This window comes from Parasteatoda tepidariorum, chromosome 9 (genome assembly GCF_982258835.1).
Source record: "Parasteatoda tepidariorum strain Cologne lab strain chromosome 9, Ptep-v5.0, whole genome shotgun sequence".
Classification (NCBI taxonomy): domain Eukaryota; kingdom Metazoa; phylum Arthropoda; class Arachnida; order Araneae; family Theridiidae; genus Parasteatoda; species Parasteatoda tepidariorum.
Genome location: NC_141763.1, coordinates 72,617,470 through 72,643,215, shown reverse-complemented (window position 1 = coordinate 72,643,215; position 25,746 = coordinate 72,617,470). Strand labels below are relative to the sequence as shown.

Sequence of the window (25,746 nt, the reverse complement as noted above, 5' to 3'; positions counted from 1 at the left end):
CTATAACTTTGAATACAAAATAAATAAATAAAAAGAAAGAAAAAAAAAAACGCAAGGGCAGTCTAGGTTTACAGTCTAGACTGTTATAATATTATACAACAAAAAAATAAATAAATAAAGTCTTAAACCCAATATCACGTACAACAACAAACTCAAACAAAATATTTCCCACACATAAAAAGATTTTTCTCATGGCTGATTAATGATTTCGATAAAATAAACAATTTTTTAAAAATGTTAAAATATTTCTAAGAAGCTGCCATGTGATCTATTGTCAAATTGCTTTATTCGAGGCAGGGGAAGACAGTACAATTTTATTTTTTTTAAAAAGACAAAAGTTAGTGTATAAGTTCGAACGTATTCGGGACCTGTTTATTTATTTATTTTTCGTTGTGTCGACGCGCTGCCCGTATTTGCTTTTTTTAATAACAATTATTAAAGTTCTTATAAATATTGTACTAAAGTTCTTAAAGAAAAATTATGTTTATTAAATATAAACAAAAAACGTTTTTGTTTAGGAATTATCTGTGTAACATAATCGAATCATAAATTTTAAATACGCTCATGCATATAAATATTTATGGAACATAATTTTTTTTGAAAAAAAAATTGCGCAATATAAAAAACTGAACGTCATAACAATTCTAAAATTTTAATATTATTTTCTGAAGTTTATGGAATACTTAGTAAATAAATAAAAAAAAATATTATCAATCCAATTACATAAATTAATTATATTTCACGACAATAAATTTTACTAATTTTGAACTTGATATTTACAGGAGACTGATACATATTGACTTTGTTTATTTTTGTTGCAAAAAATGAAAAATCAAAAAATATTAGAGAAATTATTTTATATTCTAGAACTTGTGCTTAATATTAAAAAAATGTTAATAAAAATTCATAATTACATTTAAAATTAATTTTTAAATTTATTTTTAAAATAAATTTTAAAAATTTATATCTGTCAGTAGATGGCGCAGTAATAGTTGCATTCGCAATCGATCTCCTTGGTCGAATTTTACAGCTGCTTGCAAGGTTGAAAATTTCCCCCCAGTATCCGCCATGCTCATACCATTACCTGCTCAGATAAAAATCTTTTTGGCTGTCGCGCGCATGACGACTCAGTAAAATCTTTAGGTTTTAGAGGTAAGTTTGACTTTTTTGAAGCAATTTGAGACTGGAAAAATACTTAAAATATGTTTTAATATCCATTTGCAATCATTTTTTACTCGAAAGATGTAGTTAAAATAGGACAGAGGTGAATCTAGTTCAGGAAACTCTACGGCGCAGTCGCAGAAATCAAAATGGCGATGTTTGTTATGAGATCGGTTGGACAGAATGTAAGCTCCAGTTATCGATAAATTTCAGCTCATTGACGAAACAAAATCCGAAAATTCTTCATGGATACAAATAGAAAGTGAAATCTAGCTATTAAAAATTACATACCATCAATTTGGACGGAAAATGTTGTAGTATCTCTGCAGGAAGCGTAAACTCCTGCTACCAAGTCAAGAAGTGGATCTGGAGGGGTGACTGGCGCAGACGCACACACATACTGCTCAATGGAGGTGCTCAGTTTTCAGATTTATCATCATAAATAAAAGCTCAGCCGTAAAGCCAAAAAGTGGGCGTTTGGCCGAGAAACTAGAAATTTCATTTTTATAACTTCAAGTGTGCCATATTTTGGTTTTTTCATATTTCCTTATTAATGATGCTGTCCATAGTAGCAATACCGGAGGCTACCATCTTGTATTTAGCCTTTGACGAAGAGATGTGTAACCGATCGATATTGAATTTCGTTAATTTACGATTGAAAAACCGGCGCTTTCTTTGCTTTAAAAAAGATGGTTAAGCAGTGTAAAAGTTGACTAAATCAACAGAATTCTTGTACCTTACCGTATTTACAAAAGATTCTACAATGATGATCCAATTACCAGGTAAATAAAAACCAACTTCCTTTTATAAGTGTAGACGTGTATGAATTGATGTAGCATGTTATGAATTTTTCAATTCTCTACTTCTACTGTGTTTTCAAGCTTTTATATATAAATCGTCTTTATATTCAGATACGTATACAATAGTACAAAAATGAAAATACAATTGAAATCAATAAAATATAAACATGTGTTACTGAGTGTCAAATTTCCCTTAATGTTTACATGGTATTAGTCTCATTAGCACTTCTGTTTATTTTCATAATTTAGTTCGAATTATTAGTTTTATTAATAAAATCTAGTTCAATCAATATTTCGGATAAAAGTGTATCAATTCCTTTAGCCATGATTATTTAATTTATATCAGTTACTTGACATTTGAACAGAATTAGAATTGTATCCTACATGTGTGATTAGTCTATAGGAAAGAATTATTGTTTTTGTAATAAAACAAATTGAATTAAACATTATTTATTTCATTAATTATTTTCTGAAAGAAAATTTCAATTGATTATTGGTTCTTAGATGAATCAGTTTCAATCAGCAACCTGTCATTAGCAATTGTCAAAAAAAAGTGCAGAAGTAGTATTCTAGCGCCTGATGAAAGAAACTGAGAATCAAATTTACCATTATTAACTATTGGTTATTGTTCGTACAATAATGTGACAATGAAGTTAATACGTACCTCTATATTGAAATATTTTATTAATTGGAAAAACTTGAGAGTAGTAACTCAACCAGGACTTATAATGTGCTTTTTATTTTAATTTATTGTTACAGTGCAATTCATCTAAGATAATTGAATATCTTATTTTAGTTAAATGCCTAATGAATTGCTTGCCTTTTAAACTTAAATTCTAGTATATTGAGTAATAAGAGCAGTATAATTTTAATTTATAATGAAAAGGTAGCATAAATTATCGATATGTTTTTATAAGGTAAATGTCTGGAATGATTTTGTAGTAAAAAGCATCTTAGGGCTTGCATGTGTTCTTATAATTTATATCATATTTAAAACCTTCTCATTAAGAAAGTAGTTCTATAATTTCACTTTATAATATTAAAATATATTTCCTTCAACTGTCTGGACTTAAAGAATGTCTGACGATTTGAGGATATATTAAATTAATCAAAATATTGAGAGTTTTAAAGCTTTTGACTCTGAATTAGTACCATCTTTGTTACAATTTGAAAAATAATTATTAAATTTTAAGCCCTTATTAAGTAAATTTTTCCGATTTTTAATAGCTAAACTGATGTTGCGAAATATCCTTTTAGTTAGAAGCACATCTAAAAATGTCAGTTTTATTTATGTTTATAATTTAAAGTTAAAGTAAGTCCATTAATATTTTTTTTTAAGTTACTCAATTTTAAACTAATATGAAATTATAGCTAGTTAATTTTTTGTAAATTAAAATAGCAAAAATTAAAAAAAATCATGGCTGGTTAAATACCAACTGAATTGATTTAAACTCATCTGCTAGGAAGAAAGCATTAACAGTTTTTTATTTATTTTTTTATAAATTTGTTTTGGGCTTTTTCTTCACTAAGTGTGGTAATAAATTTCTAATTTTGTTAAATCACTTTATATTTATGAGTATTTTGTTTGTCTTGCCTGTTAACCTTCGTTTGTCAAACCTTAAAATCTATTCAGGGTGTGTTTTTTTTAATCTTATTATTTAATTTAGCCTAAGTGATTTAATGAATTATTTGATTGGGTTTTACTTCATTGCTCTTAAAATCTAACTTTTCAAAAAGTGAAATCTTAAATATATGGTATACTTTTAGGAGAGATGTCTTTTGAAGGAGATGTTTCTGAGACGAAAGTTCTACTATCTGCAAAGCAGTTGGAAGTGCTGCCGAGGGATAAAGTTTTCTTATTCAGTCGGTAAGAAGCAGCTTTAAAAATTAATTCGGTAAACCGAGATATTGGAAGAACCAATATAATATCTTGGTTATATCTAATTTCATCTAGTGTATTGATCAGGGTTGGGTTTTTGCCGTCAAAAACTGGTTTTTGGCAGGACAGTGGTAATAACCGTGTTTTTACCGGTAAAAACTGTCAAAAACCTACTGTTTTCTTTAATTTACGGCATATAGCGGATAATATATTATTTTCACATAATTGCCTTTATAAATAAATGTTGTAAATGATTGCTATTGATTTTGCAACTATATACATGTATTCTTATAGAAGGATATACATTCATACAGAAATATTGTAATATACTTATTGAAAATAGTGATACTTACTTTTATCATAATAGCTTGATTTGCAATGGATTCAAAATTTCGCACTTCTTAATTGTTAGAAATAAACAAACAAACAAAAAAAGCTTGGAACTATTAATAAACTCAAGAACTAAAAAGAATTTAAAATTTGGCATTTCTTAAATATAGAAATAAGCTAAACAAAACTATCAAATCTTGTAACTACTAACAAACTCTAAGTCAAGAATTACTGCTATTTTGTCAAGTTAAAAACTTTTATTCAGTTGAAAAAGCACATTAAACAAAACTTAATTACAAACAAAATTACATGTTCAGTAGTCGGGTCACTGTGCCAAAGCATACGATAGCAAGTGACTAATTTTGCGCATTTTTCATTGCCCAGTCGATTTCTAAGTTTAGTATGAATGAGTCCAAAATTCCAGAAGATTCAAAATTATTTTACCAAATACTTATAAATTTTTTTACCAAATACTCAAAATTATTCTACCAAAACTATGGGTTTTTGACAGAGGGGTTTTTGACATGACGGTAAAAACCGTCATGTGTCAAAAACTTGCCAACCCTGGTATTGATATCTGAAGAAACATCTTTGTAAAATTATACGTTTAAAGTTCATTTTCTAATAAAATACTCGTTAATTATAAAAATGGGTAATAACTGATTATAACACATTTTTACTGCACTGTTTAATTATAGACTTTCGATAACAAATTGTTTATATAGCTATAATTTATAACTTTCATGGAAATTGTAAACACTTGAATTACAGAAAATATAAATTCAGACTTTTATTCCCTATATTTTGTGATTAAAACACTGTAAATTGTATAGTTTATAATTTCTACAATGACTTTGTAGTGTATGGCTTATTGTTATTTTTTGCCTATGTAAAGCCGTGCTAAAAGTATAGGTTTATTTAAATGAGATTTTCTTAAGAGCAATTCTTATTTAAAGCAAGAGAAATGCTGTTACCATTGTCAGAAGCAAATATGATAATTTAATGTAAATATATATATTTTTTAAAATCTTGTATTATACAGCCATGTAATCTAAAATTTTGCTGTATTAAGAAAATGATGATTAGAATAAATTACACTGATTAATTGCTTTTGTTTTAACAGGATGAGCACAGGGACTGCTATCAGCACAGATATCACACCAGATGTAGTAACATCAACAGTTAATCAATCTATAATCAACAGTAAGTCAATCTATAATGCAGATGAGCTGAGTGAGCCCTCTTCGTCTTTGGACAGCCCGTCTTTTGAAGATGCTGATCTACTCAATTCATCCAATGTTGCTGATGTCACAGCTCAACTTGCTGCTGCCGGTATGATGAATATTTTTACTCATGAACCATTCTAATTATTCAGTGCTCTGTTTTGTTTGAGGTTTTGTGTATAATAGTCATTCTGTGCAAGTCTTTTTTAAATCATCAGAAAGAATTTTATAAGAAATTCTGAATGCCGTTATTTTATATCAATGCCATGTGCTTTAAATATGTGCACTGTATGCTATGATGTGATGCTACAGGCTCAATATATTGCCGTATTTGCTTATATGAAAAAGTTGGTATGTTGCTGTTTTCTGCATTTACTTTTCATTGATATTATATGTTTTAAAAGTATCAAACTTAACGTAAGAAAACTGTTTCTTAATAGGGATTCGAGCTGTAGGAAAAACTACTTCATTTTTGTGATTGATACAGCTGTTTTATTACAAATGAAGTTACTTATAACAATTTTTTTTTTAAATGTAGTGCTTGCAAACTACTTAGGAAATGCCACCATTTTTTTAGGAGGCAGACTTTGCTGCAGAACTTAATTTACACCCATGTTCAAAACAGTTTTGAATAAGAAATCGGCTTGTTGAAACATTTCAGCTTTTTATGCCTTTCTCGATCATGAATATTTAATTTAAGAGATGCTAGGAAATTTCAAGAGCTTTTTTTTATTGTTAAAGCTTTTAATGGTCTTTTATTTCCGCAAGCAATAAAGTACACCAAAAGTTACTGAGAAAATATGTTCCTTTCTATCGAAATAACATCCTTTCATGAATGCACATTCGAACTTGAAGATGTGACCGAAATGTTAACATAGCTATTATTTATATTGACAGGGTTCCCGCGGCCTTGAAAAAGCCTTGAAAAGTACTTGAATTTCATTTTGATTTTCAAGGGCCCCTAGAAGTACTTGAAAATGATATTAAATCCTTGAAAAATTCGAAATGACCTTGAAAAGTATTGAAAACTCAGGAAAACAGCCCTATTTCCAGTATTTCTATGTTTAACTTTTGACGCGCGTAAGTGTGAGAAAATGACTTCCCCGTCTTTCAGATGATGACACGTACTGTTTGATTTTAGGATTTTATGTATGTTTGGCTGATTTTAGGAATTTTAAATATTGGGAACTGCGCCAAATTCTGACAAAATCTCGATCAATCATCGATCTTCGTATTAGACTTATTTAAAAATTATGTGTTGCAGGGATGGGAGACTTCCGCGAAAAAGCGGAAATCCGCTTTTTCCCCCCAATTTTGAAAATTTCCGACCGTGTTCCAAAAACTAAAATTTTTGGGAAGTCCTATTGGAGAAACCCAAGCCGCCCGAACGATAGTCGGATTACCGCGACTTGTGCTATAGAGTGGAAAAGAGTCTAAGCGTTTCGTTTTGAGCGCCTTTGTTTTTTTTTTTTTTTTTTTGGCTGATTTTTGGAATTTTAAATATTAGGAACTGCACCGGAATTTGCCAAAATCGCGTTTTTTAATCAAACGATTTTAATATCAATCATCGATTTTTGTATTTAACTGATTTAAAACTTACGTGTTGCAATTTTTTTACGCGATTTAAAAATCGTACTAGCAATTCCTATTCACTCAATTTCAAAATCCAATATCGCGATTTGTATTTAAGCGTTTTTAAAACCCAATATCGCGATTTGTATTCTCGTGAGTTTAAAATCCAACGTCGCGATTCGTATTCACGCATTTTTAAATCCAATTTTGCAATTCGTTATCACGCAGTTGTAATATCAGATATCGTTTTTCGTATTTGTACGCTATTTAAAAATTACTGCGATTCGTATTCACGTGATCTAAAAATTATGTATCGTGATTCTTATTTACGCGATTTAAAAATTCAATATCGCAATTTGTATTTTTGTGTTTTTAAAATCCAACAGCTCGATTCATATTCACGGGATTTTAAAATCCAAAATCGCGATTCATATTCACGCGATTTTAAAATCCAAAAACGCGATTCATATTCACGCGATTTTAAAATCCAATATCGTTATTTGTATTCACGCGATTTTAAAATCCAATATCGTGATTCATATTCACGCATTTTTAAAATCCAATATCGTGATTCATATTCACGCGATTTTAAAATCCAATATCGTGATTCATATTCATGCGATTTTAAAATCCAATATCGTGATTTGTATTTTCGGGTTTTTAAAATCCAAAATCGCGATTCATATTCACGCGATTTTAAAATCCAATATCGTGATTCATATTCACGCGATTTTAAAATCCAATATCGTGATTCATATTCACGCATTTTTAAAATCCAAAATCGCGATTCATATTCACGCGATTTTAATATCCAACAACGCGATTCATATTCACGCGATTTTAAAGTCCAGAATCGCGATTCATATTCACGCGATTTTAATATCCAACAGCACGATTCATATTCACGCGATTTTAATATCCAACAGCACGATTCATATTCACGCGATTTTAAAGTCCAGAATCGCGATTCATATTCACGCGATTTTAAAATCCAATTTCGTGATTCATATTCACGCGATTTTGAAATCCAAAATCGCGATTCATATTCACGCGATTTTAAAATCGAATATCAAGATTCATATTCACACGATTTTTAAACCCAATATCGCGATTCTTGAAAGAAGTAGAAGTAAGCTTTCTCTTGAATTAGTTACTGTAAAGATGTGATATATTTTTCATTAGTAAGTAATTTAATAGTTGCGCCTTCTTATAATTGCTTAATTTTTTTAAATATATTAGTGGTCAAAATTTTAAAATTATATTTAAGAAAAATTTAAAGTTAACTGTCTAAATGCTTCTGCCACTTTAAATATTGAATAAAAATCTCCCAGCATGATTAAAAGTTGCTTTTATAAATCTCAGTATCATATAGAGCACCCTCCCTCCTCCTAGTGACCTGCGTTGTAAAGGTTCAGCTTTTTTTATTTTTGTCCACTTTAATACCTGGTGTTTCAATTCGTTTTCGCGTGATTCAAAAATCACACTCGCAATTCCCATTAAAGCAATTCAAAAATCTAATATTGCGATTTGTACTTAAGCGGTTTTTTAGCGCAATTAGTTTTTCCGCGAGTTTAAAATCCAATGTCGCTATTTGTATTCACGCATTTTGCGATATCAAACATCGATTTTCGTATTTATACTCGATTTGAAAACTACTCGTTGCAGTTCATATTCACGCAACCATGTCGAGTGCGTATGATCGGTGCTACTGAAAAAAAGTTAATTCAAGTATGAGTGGTTAATTAAAAAAGTCAAAGTGACCAAAATTGTTACTAAGAATCTATTAGAAGGTATTGAGGTGAAAGTTGGCAACTCTTTCAATTTAAAATGGTTGACTGGTAATAAATTTAAAATGATAATTAAGCTGCAACATCCAATAATTGTTTAATTTTCTTAAATAGAAAAGTGGTCGAAATTTCAAAATTATATTTAAGAACAATTTAAATTTCACTGTCTAAATGCTTCTGCCACTTTAAATATTAAATAAAAGTCTCCCGGCAGAGTTGTTTTTAAATATCTAATTGATATCACAGTATTATATAGAACATTCCCCCCTACCCCGTCTTCTGCCCGAATCTTTGCTTATTCAGAGGTTGTATACCTAGCTTAAAATAAGCCTTAATGCAAAATTCAAACCTGACGTTTTTATGCATCATGAATTTTATTCTCGACTTGATGCCAATCACCCTTGTTTTTTGTTTTTTTTACTTAGATCACTTTCCAAAATCAAGAGAGAGCAATGGAAGTCTTATTTTTCAGTACTGCTATTATCGACTAACATTTATCGTCAAAACATTTTAGTTTAAAATGTTAAATTTTAGTCTATCTTTAACTAAAATTTAAGTCCTTGAGAATTTTATAATAAGTCTTAAAAAGTCCTTGAAAAGTACTTGAATTTTATTTTTATAGTAGAGCATGAACCCTGATTGACTAGTTTAAATATTAGTTGCATATGTTTACACCCAACCAAAGAAACATTGTCATTGCATTCATTGATGGATCTGCAAGGTTGTGCCAATCATAATCCAAAAATTAGCTGAGTTTGAACCTTGTAACTTTAAGAGTAATTGTCCATTATTATTATTTTATGTATCCAGGGGTCTGTCTATGTTTTTCTGAGAGGTACCTATTTTGTGAAAATTTAGACATAATTTGTGAAAAATTAAAAATTATATTTAAAAATCAACTCAAAAATGTTGTATCGTTGTTTTAATTTTTAGTGAATATATTTGCTAGCTGAGTTCAATGATTGCGTTGTGTTTTCTAAATTTGAACTTTAAGTACTTGATACAACATAATTTTTTTAGATTGTTAACCAGATTGGTAGCCATGATCGAAAAAATTCAACTTTAAATCAACATTAATTAATTAAAGGATAATCTGAACTTAATTAATTAAAACCTAGTTGAATTAAAATAAAACACCAATATTTAACATATACGAAAAGTATTTATTGAAATTAGTAAAAAATCTAGGTTAAATAAAATGGGTACAATACGCTGACACATGGACTGTACATTTCAGTCCTAACAAACTTCAACACAGGGTTTCCGCTACGGTAGCTTTTTTCGCAAAATGCGAAAAGACCCCTCAAAAATGCTAAAATTCAACAAAGCATTTTTGCAAAAGGATTTTACTAAATTCCATTTTAAAAAAAGCTTCCGCGAAAAACGATGACGCTAACATCCATGAAAAAAACTTGATCAAACAAGAAGGAGAAAAAATCTAAATATCTTGAATGAAAATATTACTGATAGATTGGGAGATTTGGATAAAATCGAAATGTTCAATATATTTATACCTAGCAGGATGCCCCATAGTTCGGAAGAATTACAGCATTATGGTGTAAAGGAAATCCGTTGCATTTTCAATTTGTTTTCGGAATCTCCCAGAAAAGATTTTCAGTTTACAGAAACTGAGTTACTTTGTGAATGGGGATTATTTAAACACATCTTAATGCAACGATGTAAAAACATGTCATTTAATGAATTACTTTTATTTTTATATACCAATGATGTGTCTGAACAGTACCCATTAATAACTTCTGTTATAGAGTATTATGCAACAATACCAATGCACACTGTTGACTGTGAAAGGGGCTTTAGCTGCCTTAATTTGATTAAAACTAATATTCGAAACAGGTTGTTAATCAACCATGTAAACAATTTGTTAATGATTAATATTGAGGGCCCTGAAAGTGCATTTAACTTTCAAGAAGCATTTGTAAAATGGGCAAACATGAAAAAAAGGAAGATTGTTAATTATAAACCAAAATGTTTTGATAAATAATAAATGTGTTTTTTTGTTGTTGTAGGTATTCTTTTTGATATTCTTGTACATTAAGCTATTCTTTGTCAGATAACTTACAGTACTTGTTTGATATAAAGTAATTTTATAAGCCTAATAGCATTTTGCTAAAACTTTTTTTCAGATTTTAGCTTTTTTGCTAATGAATTTTTAGACTCAGCTTAAACCCTGCTTCAACATTACATAATCAAAACTTAAAACATTAAATTAAGTTAAGGGACTCTGAAGGAAAAAAGGGAGAAAATTAGATTTAAAAAAAAACGGTTTAAAAAATTACTTATCTATGCGTGGCCGGCCGGAAGCGCGACATCAGGACCTAAAAAAATAGGGACACCCTCTAAGAGGATGGAAAGAAGAGAAGTGGTAACGCGCCAAAAAAAATCGTAATCTCTTCCGCTTCAGTGGCGCTGCTGTCGCCGGAGCTGGATTGGTCGGCGAATCGCGACTGCTAGTGACGTCAGGCTATTCAAGGAAAGATGAAAGAAGAACAGAGTCCCCAAAAGAAATAAATCAGAGATCCCTTTTTAATAAAAACATTACTTATCAATAAATTATATTATTTTAATTTAATTGCCAAAATTAAAGAAAAAATCAATTATTAATTTAATTAGTGTAAAATAATTAGTGTCAACAATGAAACATTAAATACTAGAATGAATAAAATAACAATTATATAATTTCCCAACCGTAACAAAAATATGGATTTATCGTTTCTTAAGGGATACAAAATAAAATTTTGAGAAAAATTATTTTGCGAAACTACCGTTTTTCCTAAAATTGAATTTGTGAATGTACCGCTAAACGGTAGTAAATTCGGCCTGGACAGACCCCTGGTATCACTCTTTACTCTGTGCTACTTTTTTATAAAATGTGTTCACACTACACTAAAAAACAGGGAAAAAAAGCAATAGTGCTCTTCTTCTGACCACTAAGGGATTTTTAAAATGACGCCAGGGGAAGCTTTTCATCCCAAATTCTCTTTCACCTCAATTAATAAATTAAAAGAAAGAAAAAGTGAGTTTCGGCAAACCTAGAGTAAGCTATGAAGTTTCAATTGCTAAAAAAGAAATATCAAAAGGCAAGCAGATCGTTGTAAGACAACTGCTCCATTGCATATTCCTAAGTTACTTCTTATTACAGTGAAACCTCTCGAGAGCAGCCACTCTCCATTTCACAGTACAATGGTCTTTCTTAGAGGCTACCTCCATAGACTTCAAAATTGTTATCAAAACTGCACGATTTTTTGCAAATGCTTTTACTTTTAGTCAGTGTCATTTTCTTAGTGCAGAGGTGCCACTTCTATGGGCATCATGATAAGACGAATCGACCTGTCAATTTAAAAAGTTCACCTCAAATAAGGTTGAGGAATACTTCTTTGTTTACATTGCTTTCACACTAAATAATGTTTCAGATAATCAGGGTGTCTCTAAGTTGAGAAATTTTTAATACATTACTGTATTGTTCTTGATGCTCATGTTTTACTTTCATTTCAGGGCCAATTGGAATGGCTGCTGCAGCAGCAATAGCTACAGCTAAGAAACGGAAACGACCTCATTCTTTTGAAACGAATCCATCAATTAGAAAGCGTCAACAAACGAGACTTCTAAGGTACGGATAATTACAAATTTTTCATGTATATGTTTCAAGAATAATATTTGAGCAAAATTTTAATTTTTAATTTTTTGTCTAATTTTTCTCTTAGGACTGATTTTTCACAATTTACAACTTATTCTACCTATAATAGAATTATTTTTTGGGCATTGAGAAAAGCAGCTTTGAGGGATCTGCAAACGTTTATAATTTCTTAGAGACAACATATTATGTTATGAAAAGTTAATATATTATACGTAATAGAACTTTAATTTAACATTATATTTGTTTGTATCTTGGTAGATGTGCACTAAGAGCCAACGCCTTAATACGAAAGAGTATTTTTAATTCATATTTATTTTAGCAATAAATTAATTTGTGTGTCATTTGCTAAAATATTCCTTTTACTTTCTATAGTATATTCTAATATAAAATAATTATTTAATTTTTATTTTTTTGTATTACTTAGATAAATATGTGATATTTAGCATAAGTACGTAAAATATATTCAAATAATAATATACAATAAGGTAAAATATATTTTATTCAAATAATTATTTTTAACTCATAGTTTAAACCATATGTTTAAAACTATTTTTGTGTAATTTATAGTACATTGATTGATTTAGAGTTTTTGCTGTAACTATTAGGGTTTCTCACCGTGTTCCAAAATCACTCCTGTAATATTATTTTGATTTTAAAAGCATTAAAATTTCTTAATTTTAGCTGAATATAAATTTATTTCATTTTAGGAAGCTAAAAGCCACAATAGATGAATATACTATTAGAGTAGGTCAGCAGGCCATTGTTTTAGTGGTTACACCAGGTAAACCTCAAAACAACTTCAAAGTATTCGGTGCTCATCCTCTGGAAAATGTGGTAAGTGTTAAACTTATTTGTGTAGAAATAAGAATTAAGATAACGAGAGAAAAGATACCATGTTTTGATTTTGTTTTACAGGTAAGAAGTTGTAAAAGTGTAATTATGCAAGAATTAGAGAATGCTTTAGCACAACAAGCACCTCCTCAAACACAAGATGATCCAACTCTACATGAATTGCCACCTTTAGTTATAGATGGCATACCTACACCGGTTGAGAAAATGACTCAGGTACTTAAATTTTTAAATAATGCTCTCCATTAAATTTCGTAATAACACTGATTCTCGTTGGGAGATAGTATTTTAATAAAATTTATTTTTAAGTTTTCAGAGACTATCATAAGCAGTAAAGCACTGAACGGAAATTAAGCTAGTACAGGGCTCGCACGGCTCGGGGGAAAACCTAGAATTGTCAGGAAATTTTATTTAAACTCCAAAAGTTGCAATTTTTACAAAATAACATGGAAAATTCATATATCGTGTGTGGGACATAATTAGTCTTAAAGTTGTGGGTAACCATAATCATTTATTGATATTAGAATTAAATCATGTTTCTGTCATGTTTCCATCTTCATTCAATATATAATTTATTTATTTATTTATTTATTTTGCTCGCAAAATCTGATACATGGCATTACAAATAAGAATATCAAAGTTTTCTGATGAAAAATTGAATGGTATCAATACAATATGTTTTGGATTTTCTCTGAAATTTACCTAATATACCTGGAAAAGTCAGGGATTTTTTTCTTTTAAACAAAATTGAGTTTGAATCCTGTAATATCATTAAGTTCAGATTTAAGTTAGAATTTTTAGCAAAAAAGCATGTACAGATAAATTGGGGTGGGAATTATTTTTTACATTTGAGGTACGCTTTCTATCTGAAATGCATGTTGAAAGAATTAATCGAAATCACTTTTGATAGATGTTGAGCTGTTGTGTGGCAATACCTGATTGCTTACAACATTGGTTGCAAGTCCAATGACCAATTATAAAATTCTATCGTCAGAGACCTGTGTTTCTTCTAATATATATATATATATTTTTTATATGAAGATACAAATTAAAATTTACCTAGATTAATGAAATTTTTATTATGTAAGCAAGGCCAATGATTTATATGAAGACCTTAAATAATTCTAGACAATTCATAAATATAAAAAAGCCTTATTCTGAATTTTTTTTTTTTTTTTTTAGAATCTTGCAAAATGTTCCCTTTTTTTAAACGAAATGTAACTTAAATTGGTTAAAAATCACAGAAAATTCATTTACTTATCATTTACTCATTATTCAGAAATACCTCTTTTCTTGTACAGATAGTTCAGTTAAAGAATTTAAAACATGTATCCTAAAGATTTTGCTGTTTAAGAATTTTTCATAACACATCTCTCATCTATTGAATGTAAATTAAATTATTTTTCCGGCAACTAAGTGCAGAACCAAATAGACAAAATTGTCTTTTTTTTCAACGGGATTACATATATTATGCAGATATCTGACTAAAATTGCGAGAAAAAAAAGGACCTTGATCATTAATTAAAAAATACCTTCTAAATAAATCCAATGTTATTATCATAATTTTTTTTTTGCAACTTTGCAATGCCAAGGTACATAGTTATACTTCAAACATAAATTGTTTTGTAGTATGTATTGCAATATTAATCCTTTCCGTTTAAGGTTCGGAAAGAAAATTATGAATACTCAGAATCGTGCATGACTTGGGGTATATTAAATAATTTATTATAAATTTTAAATCCAAATTATATTGTATGAATTTCACACGTTTTGAAGATATTCAAAATAATTTTTTCCATTACATTTGACCTTTGGCGCCACGCCTCACAATCTGTAATTATTTTTTATCTGTTTTTAAATATTTGTTTTTGTTATATTGCCAATTCAATTTTTTACAGTTTTAAAAATAATTTTAAATGCAAGACTCATGTTAGACTTTCATATAAAAAAGATATCCCCATCATTGTTTCATTTGACTTAACTATTTCATTATTCTGAAATTCAAGTAAAGTTGAACTTGCTTTCTTTTCAGGCACAATTACGTACTTTTATTCCTTTGATGCTTAAATATTCCACTGGAAGAGGGAAGCCAGGCTGGGGCAGAGAATCGACTAGACCAGCTTGGTGGCCAAAAGAGTTACCTTGGGCTAATGTTAGAAGCGATGCTAGAACTGATGAAGATAAGCAAAAAGTAATTCATCATTATTTTCATTTTTATTTATTGCTTTTGTTAGTTTTCTGGAGTTTCTCAATTTGAAGACTTCAAAATATTTTTTATATGAATATTATTTTTTCTACGAAAAGAAAAACACTGCTTTGCAACCTAATTGCAGTAGTAGCATGTTGGATTTTTTGGTAGACTACTAGATTTTTCTAAAATAGGAACAATTCCTGAAACACCTATCAAAATATATTTTTTTACTGGGTTTATTATTTGTTTAATCTTTTGCTCTGCAGCAGAAAATTTTAATCAAATTTATTTTAGTAAAGCTAAGAGAATTGAGATCATCGGATGTAGGATATCCAAAATTAAGCGGTTTGCTTTGTCTTGACATCTTTCACAATAAAAAGCAGTTGCTTTAAAAACCACATCGTTTAAGAGGTAAAGACTAGAGTTTTAGTGGTTTGTATTATGACAAAAAATGAGGAGGGCGATTTTCATCTCGTGGGCCCCTGAAAAATAACTACAGTCAAACCCGCTATAGTGAACCTTCAAGGACCGAAATTTTGGTTCACTATAACCGGGAGTTCACTATATCCGTTACTCAGGCAATTTAACTAATGGTTCCCAAACTCCTCCCTTTTATTACACATTATTCAAATAAATGACTGAAAAATATTATGTAGTAGCAAAGAAAATTTTTTTTTCGCTACTCTTCGTCTTGTGTGCAAAATAAATTAGTAATTTTTAGCTGGCGAGCAATCCTTAACATCAGATATGGAAACACTTCCTGACTCTCAGCTATTTTTTCCTGAATTTCTGTTATTCTGCTTTTTAAACATGTCTAACCTGCCATTTGAGCACATAATAGCAGTCTCATAAAATAACTTAGAAAATTCATCGACATTTGTCCAGGTGCTGGAAGATTGCAGCTTCTTCTAATGCTGAACCACTTCAGTAATGCTTCTTCAACCTCCTTGTGATCTGCTTTTCTAAACTTTTTTTCAGCCTTCTAAATTTTTTTCATGAGAAGAAATTATTAATTTCCTATTTTTCCATATGTTACAAACTGCAGTTTTGGATAGTTTGTAGCATGATGTTATTTGATCAAGTTATTTGATGATGTTATTTCATCAAGCTTGGAGCGACTGTATATTGCTAGACCATCACACATTCCCCCACTTCATGCTCGCACACGCTCACTTATCCAATCATTCGATATTTGTGAATTACCATCACAATCAGTGGATCACTTTCTCATACCACCATGGACCATTTTACCATACCAATCTATTTCCCTTTTCAAGTTACACGATAAAGCCAACGTTACACCCTGCATTTTTCATACACTTTTCACTGCACATCGTCACCAATATTCTCATCATGTACCGATTTATACAGACGGTTCAAAATCTGCCGGATATGTAGGATGCGGGGTCATCATCGGTGATGATACATTTAGCTATAAAATCCCAGATATTTGCTCGGTCTTCACTGCTGAAGCTGTGGCTATCCTTATGGCACTACGTCTAATTTCCTCACGCTCTACTCGGAAGTATTGCCTATACTCCGATAGTATGAGCGTTTTGAACCAACTAGAAAAGTTTCACTATGATAGTCATCCAATTTTATGTATCATCATTCATTTGTTAATCACTCTTCAGAAGAATGGCTTTGAGATAATATTTTGCTGGGTACCAAGTCATGTTGGTATTCCAGGGAATGAACGAGCTGACTCAGCTGCACGATCTGCCACATCTGTCTTATCATTGTCCATACCTTTCGCCGATGTGAAGATACACATCCGAAAATTTGTAACATCAATATGGCAACAACAATGGGACCTCAAAGTTTTTAATAAATTGCATAACATTAAATCTGATTTAGACAGTTTGCCAGTGCTGCGTTTGCGCAGTGCTGATGTGAAGCTCAACCGCCTCCGAATCGGTCACACCCGGTTAACGCATCTCCATTTACTATTCGGAGAACCTCCCCCTGAATGCAGTACTTGTAACGTTCCTCTCACAATTCATCATATTTTAATAACGTGTTCATGTTTTAATCAACATCGTTTAAAGTTTTTTGGAAGTTCTATTTTATGCATGCAAGATTTGTTGGATGGGATTCACCATCCGAACATTTTTGCATTTTTACGTGCCGTTGGTATTTTTAACTGCATATAAAAGTTTTAACACATCTACTGTTTTATACACTCTTATCACCTTTGCTCATTTTACTTAGTATTTCGCGCGTTTTATACTGTATTCATACTTTTATCTTGTTTTATTCACTTTGTACTGTTTTATCAGTTTTAATTGTGCTGCAATTAACATTCCGCATTCACTCATACGTTTGAACTGTTTCACCATATTGTTTGGCGCAGCATGTCCTCATTTGGACCTTGTGCCACTAAACCCTACATTCAATCAATTTGGATAGTTTATATTCCCTGCAAATATCAAGTTGATTGTATTCATTTTCAATTTTTCTGATTATGCCCATTTTATCATCAATGGAGAATGTTTTACGTTTACTGGTCACCATAGTTAAATTTGAGACACTTGTTTGCAGACTTTTTTTAACTGAACTGAGAGCAAAAAGAAGTTGAAATGAGGGCAAGGGTTGGACACATATTAGTGTCCAACCCTTTGACCAATAACGAATAATTACTCATTCCCTCTGACAGAAAATGCATATTGATCTCACTGACACTTTACAGGTGCATCTTCTGCCTGGGTTGGAAAGATCTGCTTGGTTTGTTTAGGGATGGGAAAGTGAGATAAATGAAGCAAACAAGAAAAAATGCTTATCGCTACATTCCCCTCTATAGAGGGTTTTAAATATTGGTATATGTATTTATTTTGAAGTAGAAATTTCAAAATTATTACAAAAAAAAATGAAAAAAAATCTGTCGAAGACAGAAAAAAGTTCATTATATCCAACTCCTCACTTTTTTGGTTCACCATATCCACAAAAAATAACATTATACATATATAGCAACGCATGGGACCGAACATTTCGTTCACTATAGCGGGGTTTGACTGTATTACTATTTTTAGGAATCTTGTGAATTTTATCTATCTAGGTATTATTGTTAATGATAATTAATAGAAAACTCAGCATTGTAATTTCCAATTGCTATTAGAAATTATACCAATCTAAGAAAAAATATTTATTCTAATTTTTTAGGTTTCTTGGACTCATGCATTAAGACAGATTGTAATTAATTGCTACAAGTATCATGGTCGAGAAGACCTCTTGCCCGCATTTTCCAATGATGATGATAAGGAAAAGAAGGCAATTATTCCTACTGTTTCTGCCATCGAAACTCTTGCAGGGGCTCAAGGGGTAAGCAATTTTGATTTTTATAAATATTTTCTCAACATTAAAAAAAATATATATGTTTCATTTAGTTGCCATAGCTACCACTACTAACTTGTATGTTTTTAAGTAAAGATTTCACAAGGTGGGGGTAGAAATTTGTAATTTTTATACTCCAACTGACATTTTAATAAATACATAACTGCTTCAAAGCTAACTATTGGTTTGTCATTGTGGGAACTTTTAAAATGAAGACATTATAATATATATATATCACTTTTCTTCAGAGATTATGTTATTAAAGTTTACTACTTAACGTAGGATATTTTTATGTACAATCTAATCTCACTTCATTATAATAAATTACTATAATTTCTTTTTCTTGTAATGTTATTGTATATATCGCATTAAGTGTAAAAGTACTTTGCAAAGGTACAAGATAAATAAAATCCACTGGATTTTTATTTTCCTTGAGTTTGACTTTGAGGGTTAGATTAATTTTAGTTTAATTTACTTTTCAGTTTAATTTACTCTTATCTAGTAAATTTCAGCTTTGAGTTGAATTGTTGTGCAAAGCCTAACTCTTCTTTTAGTGGAAAAAGTGGTAAATAAGTTTTTTTTTTTTTTTAATGTAAGCTTCACTATAAACTTTTTAATATTTTTTTTTTAAATTGTGCTTTAGCTAATTATATATCATATGAAAGATTGTTTTTAAATAAGGTTAATTTTTTTCTGTGTGTGCATTTAAGTAAGTCATTATAATTTTAAGCTGTAAAAAAATTTAATTTGCCCTTTTTAAATTCCTGCTCAAACCAAAAAAGAGTGAATCAGAGGAATTTACAAGACTAATTGTATTGAGACTAATTTTCACTCATCTCATGTTATTGTGAATTTTTTCTTCTTTTTCAGACATTGTATGCTCAACCTCTCACTGCACATTATCCAACCATGGTTCAAACAATTAGTAATCCTGATGGTACAGTGTCTCTTATTCAAGTTGACCCTGCCAACACTGTTGTTACTCTCCCTGATGGCACCCAAGCACAGCTACGAACTGTGAGCGCAGTCAGAGTTTGTAGTTCTTTTTTAAAATATTTGGTCTGAACTAACACCAACTAACAATAGTTTCTTTTGATTCATCAAATTATTCAGCTTATTTTATGAAATTTGGTTATGGTTTTTGTTCATTATTTCCCTTTTATATTTTATTTAAAAATTGATGGCCTAAAAATTAATAACAAATAAGTCTTAAAATTTAAATACTACTTTTTAAGTTTTTTTCTCGAGTTTATTTCAAAAGTATATATAATGTTTTTATTTTCTGAAAACTTCATTTTTCTTTTAAAAATTTACTTTTTAAAATTATACTTTTGTTAAAAAATATTATATCCACAAAATTATTATTCTCATTAGTTTAGTAACTAAAAATCTGATATGTTTATGCAACAAGTAGATATGTAAAAAATTTGATGAAGGAAAAAAAAGGTCTAATAATCTTATACCAGTTAAAAGCAATTTTCATTTTAAAAATAAATGTTTTTATATCTTTTCTTTGAAATTGTATTCCTTGTTAGTTCAGGAACCATAAATAGGATAATTTTAGTTGTAGTTGTGAAATCTATTTTTTGAGTTATTGTTCATACTAGGAGTGTTTGTTACTTCGAAATATCGATACATCGCAATGATAGCACTGTTTCTAAAGTAATAAACTTAAAAATTTTTAAGCAGTGCAATAGGCCAAAGTAGTAGTAATTGGGGTGTGATTTCTTGTTTAAAATTAAATATTTTATCATGTCTGAAACTTTTGTGATAAGCAAATTTATTAATATTGATTGATTTTAAAAACTATATAAGCTTCTTAATTGACCTTGCATAGTTTCATACGTATTCGCTAAATCGAGAGAGAAATGTATCATAAAATCGATGTGTATATGCAGACTCACAAGCACGCCAACTTTCTGGATGACCTGTTAAGAGAAAAAAGCAATGTAATAAGAAAACAGGATGGCTACTCACTTTAAAAATCTGGAATTACCAGGCAATTTTTTTATACTGGAAAAATCAGCAAAATTTTAAAGAAATCTGGCAATTTGCCCCATTATAACCCTGTTGAAACTAGAATGCCACATGAAGTTCTCCTATGATTACTAAATTAATGTAGCCTTCTCGTGTGCAACTCTGCTGTATTTTGCAAGATATTCTCAATTTCAGACTTCATTTTCCACCCTCTGATATTAAACAGAAAAATCTCTCGATCATTTTATAATGGCTAATGTGATCAAAAAAAGTTCTTTGTTAGAAACTAGTTATTTTCTCATGATCATCTAAAGTCTTTGAAAATTACTTTGCATTTTGTTAATGTATATTGGCTTAAAAATATTTTTTGAGTGCTTAAAAAGTTCTTAAGAGGTGCTTATTTTTTTGTTGAAAGATTTGGCTATGCATCCTGATAGGGTTAGAATATTTGCTTCTGTTTAATATATATATATATATATATATATATATATATATATATATATATTTTTTTTCATTTGTTCATTAAATGAGTGTTGAACATTACTCTTGCTAAGATTTTGTCCTTGGTAACAAAATCACTAATTACATTAGAAAATCTATGTTTAATTTTTCTATTGACTCCCAAATTTCATTACTAGTGATATTTAATTATATAATTTTACTGTGTTTTCAATTGAATATTTATTTTAGGAATAGTCTTGATAAAATATGTATTTGCTTGTTGTTTAGGTATTGGGACAGCAAGCTGATGGTGAATTAACTGCTGGTACTCATCAAGTGAACGGCCAGACTGTCACACCAGTAAGCATTGACCTGAATGGAGAAGCAGGAGCTCAGGCTGTGGCAACATTAGCTGAAGCAACCATTAACCAAGATGGACAAATAATACTTACAGGAGAAGATGGAACACAAAGTGGTATGCTCATAAATTCTTTCTCTCTTTTTTTTGTATTTTACAAAATAGTAGTATTTATGCATTTTTAATGCATGCAAATGAGCTATAAAAGTCAAAAAGTGTATTTTAAAAGACGCTTAGTTAAGCTGGATTGTTTACTGGACTTTTACAGGTCAGACCGAACAGGGAAAACCTAGAAATGTCAGGGAATTTTATTTTGACCTTAAGAGGCAGTGAATACTCGGTGAAAATTGCATCTTTTTGCAAAGACTGGAAAATTCTTAAATCATATCTAGGAAATAACCAGTTTTAAAATTGTCAGTAACAGTATTCAGTTATTGATATTCAATTTAAATAATTCTAACATCTTTTGTAATCATTTGTTTATAAAAAGTGTTTATTTTTTAAAGTGCTTTTTTTTGATACCAGGGTGCGTAGCATTTTTGAAAGGTGCTTATTTTTGATTTCCGTTTTTTAAAATCACTTAAGGGTGCTTTTTTTACTCAAGGTTTGTAAAAAGTGCTTAATATTTTATCTTTTAAAAAGATTTTTTTCTTTGCTGTATAGATAGTCATTCTAAATTACAAAAAAATGCATTATTTTCACATTTTTCTCTGCAATATTTATAAGAAACTATGATTATCATGATTATATAAAGTTGTTGAAAATGTTTTTGAATTTTATAGATTTTATGTTTATAAATTAAGAACTTTACATGATATAAAAAAGAATTTATTACTGCACAGATCCTAATTATGTTTTTTGGGAGGGAAGGTGATTGAAAATATTTTTTCAGTGCTTAAAAGGTGCTTATTTTTTGTTGAAAAGTCTCTCTGCTCACCCTGCTTACGTATTTTTAAAAACTGCTTAATTTTCCCTTTTCCAAAATAAGATATTTTTCCTCTACTATGCTTATTTTCGCTACGAATTATACAAAAAATGTGGTTTTCTTATTGTTCTGTTTAAAGTTTTCACAATTGATTCTACTACAATCCATTTCGGCATGCCACTTTTTTGTAGCACATGAAAGCTCCAATAATTTTTCATGTAAGATTATATCCCCTGCTACGCACCCTGTATTCACTTCCAATTAGAATTTTTTTTCTCACAAAATCTAATATTTCATTTAACAGATAAATAAAAAATCAAAGCTTCTAATGAAAAATTACTTGGTATAAATAAAATATGGTCTTGATTGTCATTGAAATTTTTCTAAAATACCTGGAAAGTCAAAGAATTTTTTTTGCTTCCCGAAATTAATTAGGAATGTTAAAGGAATTATATTATTCTTTAATAAGGAATTTTTGCTACAGAGTTTTCATGTTGTATTAACTAAATACAACAAAATATGAATTTGAAGCAATAATTACTTACTGAAAGTATTGAGTATTTCTGATTTTTCATAATTTGATCCATTTTAAATGCCTATTTCATCTTTGCTTTTGACATTTTACTCCTAAAAATGTCTAAAAAGTGGGATGTTATGTTCACTGTGATGTTCACAGTGGGATGTTATGTTCACTGTGATGTTCACAGTGGGATGTTATGTTCATGTGGGCTGCTAGTCAGACTCCGATAATTTGACCTCTTTTGATGTCTGTGATATCTGACACTTTACGTTTTTGACAAAAATTTAAGGCTTATATAATTTCTATAAAGCTTCCTCATGCTTCTATTATTTATTTACTTTTGATATTTAAAAAAAAAAAAAATGATAGCCATGATGAAGTTTTAAAGCTTACAAAGCTTTTTTTTTTTTTTTTTTTTAAGTATACTTTCAGGCACGGGTATTTCCATTAGTTAAATAACCCTGTGTATATATCATTCCATGCACAGATTCTTTCCAAATTTAAGTTGGGTCTTTCTTTTGCTCGTTCGCCGATTACGTTACACCTCATTTACCCTCATTTTGTTTCAAACTCTTATCAATAAATAATATAAATTAAAATAGGTTTCCATATTCCAGTTTGCTTTATTAATAGATATTTAAATATTTCATATTTTAACATTGTGTTTACTCTAAATAAATTGAACTTCATTTGTATGTTTTTAAATGATTAAATTTTTCTATAATGTTTTGTGATATTAATATTTAAATCCTGTTTCAGCTTTTCCAGTTTCTGGAATGGTGTCGATACCGGTGTCCATGTACCAGACAGTTGTAGCCAATATAAGTCAACTGACAGACGTACAAGCACATGGTATTCAAGTTGCCATGGCGCCCATAGTCACTGAATCTAATGCTACTGAAGTATCTGTTAGCGCTACCTCATCAGAAGAAAATGTCAGTGTTCTGACAACTGTCACATCCTCATCTTCAGTACAAGCTACAGAACAGAGTTAATATCTCTTTCTCATTTGATTTCTAAAGTAAAATATTTTTTTAACCTATTTTCCATTAAATTGCACAATTAATTGGTTTTAAAAGTAGCCTAAGTTAGTTTTTTCACGAGCGATTGATTAATGTAATTGAGTATCAAGTTAGATATCTATGTCTTAAGCTAAAGCTTGCAATTTTCAAATAGAGATCGCTTACAAATTCTAAAAATTGCTTGAACAAGTGTACCTAGGCGTATCTGCAATAATGATTTAGGGAAGGGATAAATTGCAGCATCAATGATTCCAAGGCATGATAGCAGCGTAGAATAACAAAAAAGTGGACAAGCCTTGTAGTAGTTTGTTTAATTAAAAAACAGTATGGCTTTATACATACAAACTCATCATAATTCTCATATAATTCCAAGTTTGAAAACTAAACTGAAACTCAGCGGCGCGACAGCAAATAGAGGGCCAAGGCCTACTGTGCCCATCTCAGTTTTCTTGACCTTGGGCTCTGGGATACAGGAGCATATGTTCCGGTCAGGTGGTCAGCCGAATGCGGAACCCCCAGTGGTTAGTTCTCAAGCATGCTTGGTACTCATTTATCGACCCACTGAAGGGATGAGAGGCTGAGTCAACCTTGCCCGGCCCGAGGATCGAACCAGGGACCTGTGGCACAACGGCGCGAAGCGCTACCACTCAGCCACCGGGCGTCTTGAAGACAAAAGGACTGCATAATAGATTCTGAAAGAATGTTCTCAAAATTTTAAAAACAATTAAATTAAAACATAAATTTTCTTTTATGCAAATTTACACTCTATATTCAGGTATGATATTTTCCTTTGCCAGATTTTTATGTGAAATTTTCCACCTTTTAGTCACGTTTTCGAAAATCTTGTGTTCACTTGAACCGCTTTCCTTATGATAAATAATTTTACTCCCTTTCAGTATGACATCGCTGTTCTTATTATGCAATAAAAATATGTGATCTACTAACGAGGACTTTTTATTGTTCTTAATGCTTCATAACTTGTTTTTTTTTTTTTTTTTTAATTCTTCCCCTAAGAGGTGATAAGCTAGTTTTTATCATTTGACTTGCAAATTACATTTGCGATTTAAAGTTTCCACATCAATCTCATTTCATACACAAATACCACTATAGCATATTCACGCAATTTTAAAATCAAGCATCGTTAGTTTGTTCATGCACACTAAAAAAATATGTATCAAGTTTTGTAGTTATGTGAATAAAGAATCAAATAACGTCATTCGTGTTCACATGGTTTAAAAATCGCTTATCACTATTTGCATTTACGCAATTTAAAAGTCATTGTTTATGATCCGTGTTCACTGGTATTCATGTAATTTAAAACTAAAACTCTATTCCTATTTATGCGATTTAAGAATCACTTTATTTGTTGACTTTTTATATCATACCTTCTACATATTTTTAATATTTTCGAATATTTCCCTTTTTGCTTTCTGACCTGTCTTATCCCTGTTTGATTGAATTTAAATCTAAAGTTATGTTACTACCGTTATAAGTCAAAATTATATGCTTATCCCCCTTGAGTGTTTTTAAAATGAATCAATTTAATTATTTAGTAGTTGCTGCTTTGACTATGCTCCTTCATTTCAATTTAAAATTTCTTTTTTTAACTTCTACAGGTGATGAGATCTAAATACGGAGTCTTAAAAGGACTGGAAGTCTGTAATTTTCATGCTGTACATAGTCTTGTTTTTCATAATGTACAAATTCTGTCCAAAAGAAAAGAAAA

The 25,746-nt window shown here is 30.0% G+C and overlaps 2 protein-coding genes across 9 annotated transcripts in view; one reads left to right on the top strand and one right to left on the bottom strand.

Moving 5' to 3' along the window:
- Positions 1-1,578, bottom strand: part of Coq7 (ubiquinone biosynthesis protein COQ7, mitochondrial) — a 19,147-nt gene extending 17,569 nt beyond the window's left edge. Inside the window, exon 1 of the mRNA XM_016049690.2 lies at positions 1,453-1,578. The gene's annotated coding sequence lies outside the window, so the exon portion shown is untranslated. The remainder of the gene's footprint in view (positions 1-1,452) is intronic.
- On the top strand, positions 980-25,746 carry LOC107437619 (DNA-binding protein P3A2). Of its 8 annotated transcripts, none has more exons than XM_071186638.2 (12): positions 980-1,152; positions 3,729-3,828; positions 5,294-5,502; positions 12,266-12,380; positions 13,115-13,241; positions 13,323-13,472; positions 15,289-15,447; positions 18,607-18,765; positions 19,648-19,794; positions 21,484-21,670; positions 23,758-23,988; positions 25,637-25,746. In XM_071186638.2, exons 2-12 carry the CDS (start codon positions 3,734-3,736, stop codon positions 25,648-25,650), a joined length of 1,593 nt encoding a protein of 530 aa, XP_071042739.1. In that variant the 5' UTR covers positions 980-1,152; positions 3,729-3,733; the 3' UTR covers positions 25,651-25,746. The 8 variants fall into 8 exon arrangements, with proteins under 8 accessions (XP_071042739.1, XP_071042740.1, XP_015905175.1 ...); XM_071186639.2 differs by having other exon boundaries at positions 23,758-24,019; XM_016049689.4 differs by having other exon boundaries at positions 19,648-19,809.

Bases quoted from the DNA above. Each gene is read 5' to 3' on its own strand.
- LOC107437619 (XM_016049685.4), top strand. The intron at 5,503-12,265 runs GTATGATGAATA...CTTTCATTTCAG, and splicing joins AGCTCAACTTGCTGCTGCCG to GGCCAATTGGAATGGCTGCT. The intron at 13,473-15,288 runs GTACTTAAATTT...CTTTCTTTTCAG, and splicing joins CGGTTGAGAAAATGACTCAG to GCACAATTACGTACTTTTAT.